Below are 3506 nucleotides of genomic sequence, written 5' to 3' on the forward strand. Positions count from 1 at the left end.
TGAGCTCAGGGCAATCCACCTACCTAGGCCTCTCAGAGTGCTAGGATAAAAGGCATGAGCCACCATACCCAGCCTGTCACTCTCTTTCTGTAAATTTATTTTTATTTTTTTTTAATATGAAATGCTTCATGAATTTGCATGTCATCCTTAGGCAGGGGCCATGATAATGTTCTCTGTGTCCTTTCAATTTTAGCATATGTGCAGCCAAAGCAAGCACTATTACTTTCTCATCACCTTGTGGTGCTAGTAGTATTATCTTTAAGCCACAGTTTCTTTTTTCTTTCTTTTTTTTGAGTCAGAGCCTTACTCTGTTACCCTGGCTAGAGCGTCATTATCTCACTACAACCTCTAACTCTTGGGCTCAAGCGATCTTCCTGCTTCAGCCCCCCAAGTAGCTAAAAACTACTAGTGCACACCATCACACTCAGCTAATTTTTCTGTATTTTGTAGATAGGCTCTTATCATGTTGCTTAGGCTATTCTCAAATGATCTTCCTACTTTGGCCTCCTGAAGTGCGAGCCTGGCCCAGAGTTCCTTAGTAATAATTTTTTTTAAGCCTTATGTCAATTTTAGAGGGTTTGTTTGGTTAATAATGTATGTTACAATTTTTTTTTTTTTTTGAGACACAGTCTCAAGCTATCGTCCTGAGTAGAGTGCCATGGCGTCACAGCTCACAGCAACCTCAAATTCCTGGGCCCAAGTGATTCTCTTGCCTCAGCCCCCCAAGTAGCTGGGACTACAGGCACCTGCCACAATGCCCAGCTATTTTTTGGCCTGGGTTGGATTCAAACCTGCCAGCTTTGGTGTATGTGGATGGCGCCCTAGCTGCCCCAGCTATAGGCGCCGAGCCTGAATGTTACAATTCTAAATCCATCTACATGCCAATTTAAGTTGCTATATGTCACATTATGCAGAAATCAAAAACAGTCAAGGAGTACTATCAATGCTCCTCGATCATGGAATTCCTATCCTTCCCCCAATAAACCTCAACTATCATACATGGCACACAACACTGCAACATATGGATTCTATGACTGTAGTGGTTTGATCTGCATGGTAACTATTGGGAAAATTATTTTCTTTTAGATCACAGTAGACATAAATTGGAGGTATATAATTTTTTTCCTAGATATCCCCAGAGATACATTCAGACCATGTTAGAGACCAAGCCTGCCAGTCCCCAACCCTAGCTTGAGTCCTATCAGTAGCTTCCATGAGGAGAGTGGTGGTACCTCCATGAAGGTGATCTAAGTCTCATGTGAATTGTAGCTTCTGCAAGACCTAGGGTTCTCCAGTCATTATTCTGATTCACAAACTGTACGGAACAATTAGCCTGGACTCGAACCTGTGAGCTCAAGCAATCCACCCACCTCCATGTGGTTCTAATATATCTGCCAAGAGTAATAACCATAAAGTCAGAGGAATGATAAGCAGCTGACCAATCCAGGCTTCCCTGAGCACAATCCATAGTGCTCAGCACCCAGAGAAATAAAGTAGAAGACAATCTGAGATTATGAACCTCCAAATACAAACGCAGTCAAAAGGTCGAAAGTTACGTATTTTTCAACAGAATAAAACTGACTTTAAACTTTCAAAGATGAGGCACAGTGCCTACAGTTCAGCGGCTAGGACACCAGCTACATACACTGGGGCTGGCAGATTTGAACCCAGCCTGGGCCCACCAAACAACAATGACAGCTACAACCAAAAAATAGCTGGGCATTGTGGCAGGCGCCTATAGTCCCACTACTTGGGAGGCTGAGGCAAGAGGATCACTTAAGCCCAAAAGTTTGAGGTTGCTGTGAGCTATGACACCACAGCACTCTACTGAGGGTGACAAAAAAAACAAAATTTCAAAGATGAAAGAAGGAAAGAAAATGGAAATAAAGTACATATATGTGAAAAGAGAAAGAGGCTCCTATAGTTAAAAAATAAACTAACAAAAAACAGAGAGAAATTGATGACTGATAGTAACTTAGTTATCCCCAATTTGAAGTGTTTTTCTTTATCAGGATAGGCATATTATTTAAAACTTCCATGTTCTGGCTCAGCGCCTGTGGCTCAAGCAGCTGGGGTGCCAGCCACATACACCTGAGCTGGTGGGTTTGAATCCAGCCTGGGCCTGCCAAACAACAATAACAGCTGCAGCTCAGCGCCTGTGGTTCAAGTGGCTAAGGCACCAGCCATATACACCTAAGGTGGCGGGTTCGAATCCAGCCCGGGCCCGCCAAACAACAATGACAACTGCAACCAAAAAACAGCCAGGCATTGTGGCGGGCGCCTGTGGTCCCAGCTACTTGGGAGGCTGAGGCAGGAGACTCGCTTGAGCACAGGAGTTGGAGGTTGCTGTGAGCTGTGATGCCACAGCACTCTACCCAGGGGAACAGCTTGAGGCTCTGTCTCAAAAAACAAACAAACAAACAAACAAAAAACTTCCATGTTCTAAATATGAATTTCTGTAGGGATTCCAATATGCCATATTCTGGTCCTATACTGTTTGAAATGAGTTACACAGATATTGTTATAAATGCAGTGATAGAGAAGGTACCACTTTTGTCATATGTTGATAAATACTTGTACATCACCTAACCACATCTGGAATAATAATCTATGATGCCAATATTGCTCAAAGTAAGCATCACCATGCACTTTCATGTGGTCAATGGAAGACAGTACAAATCCAATCATTTTCAGTGATACAACTACCAGGTAAAAGAACAACTCTGTCATGCAATAGAAATTTTCTAGTCAGGGTCTAAAGTGTAGAGGCATAAATAGGGAGGGAAAGAACAGAAGGGATTGTGATAGTCAAGGCCACTCTACCAATGAGTTCCTCCCAGACAGCAGCTTTGTTCCCCCGTAGGCTCAGTTCCCGCTCCCAGGTCTCTGGCCTAGGAAGTTTCATCCGCTTCCCAGCTCTACTGGAATCCCATGGCCCAGGTAGGCGACTTCGGGAAAAAAGCTGCAGGTTGGAGGGATATCTGGGACAGAGAAAAAAGAGCCTATCATTTTAAAGCTAGTAAGAAAATAACTCAGAAAAAGAAAGGTAAATTTGTCTAAGCCACTTAGTCACGTTCCCAGGCCATCTCTGCCCAAACTCTTTGCTGAGGTTGAGAATTACCAGAATGGTGCCACAGACGTTAAAAAGTCAAAGGGTTACCTTGATGGAGTACATGCTCAGGGTGTGTGGAGTCGCTCACCTGCAGCCCAAAAGGGCTTGGACATTCTCAGCAGGCTTGTGGATATGCAATCGTTGTACCAACTTCTTCAGGGTGAACTGTGGCTGATTCTTTTTCTTTGGCAATGCATTGTAGGACTTCTCAAACTGTGAAAACATCCCCAAGTCCCACAAGAGTCATTTCATCCACGATCACGGACACTTAGAATCTAAGACCATCTTATACCTATGAGGTAATTGAATTCTTCAAAATAAATTTGGGCAAAGACAGGAATAGAAGGCACACATCTCCAGCAACAAGGGTTCCCATGGAGGAAAAAAAGAAAAA

At 43.4% G+C, this 3506-nt stretch overlaps 1 protein-coding gene and 1 non-coding gene across 2 annotated transcripts in view; both read right to left on the minus strand.

Moving 5' to 3' along the window:
• The window catches only part of TEP1 (telomerase associated protein 1), a 47694-nt gene that overhangs the window by 32409 nt on the left and 11779 nt on the right, over positions 1-3506 (minus strand). The window contains exons 8-9 of the mRNA XM_023517581.1: positions 3201-3325; positions 2819-2981 (exon numbers count right to left, since the gene is read on the minus strand). Of these exons, the coding sequence (XP_023373349.1) occupies positions 2819-2981; positions 3201-3325 (288 nt within the window). The remainder of the gene's footprint in view (positions 1-2818; positions 2982-3200; positions 3326-3506) is intronic.
• Positions 111-217, minus strand: LOC111727620. Its single transcript, XR_002775123.1, has one exon. It is a non-coding gene; the product is annotated as a U6 spliceosomal RNA (small nuclear RNA).

Source organism: Otolemur garnettii, unplaced genomic scaffold, assembly GCF_000181295.1.
Source record: "Otolemur garnettii isolate 467f Iridium unplaced genomic scaffold, OtoGar3 scaffold00114, whole genome shotgun sequence".
Taxonomy (NCBI): Eukaryota; Metazoa; Chordata; class Mammalia; order Primates; family Galagidae; genus Otolemur; species Otolemur garnettii.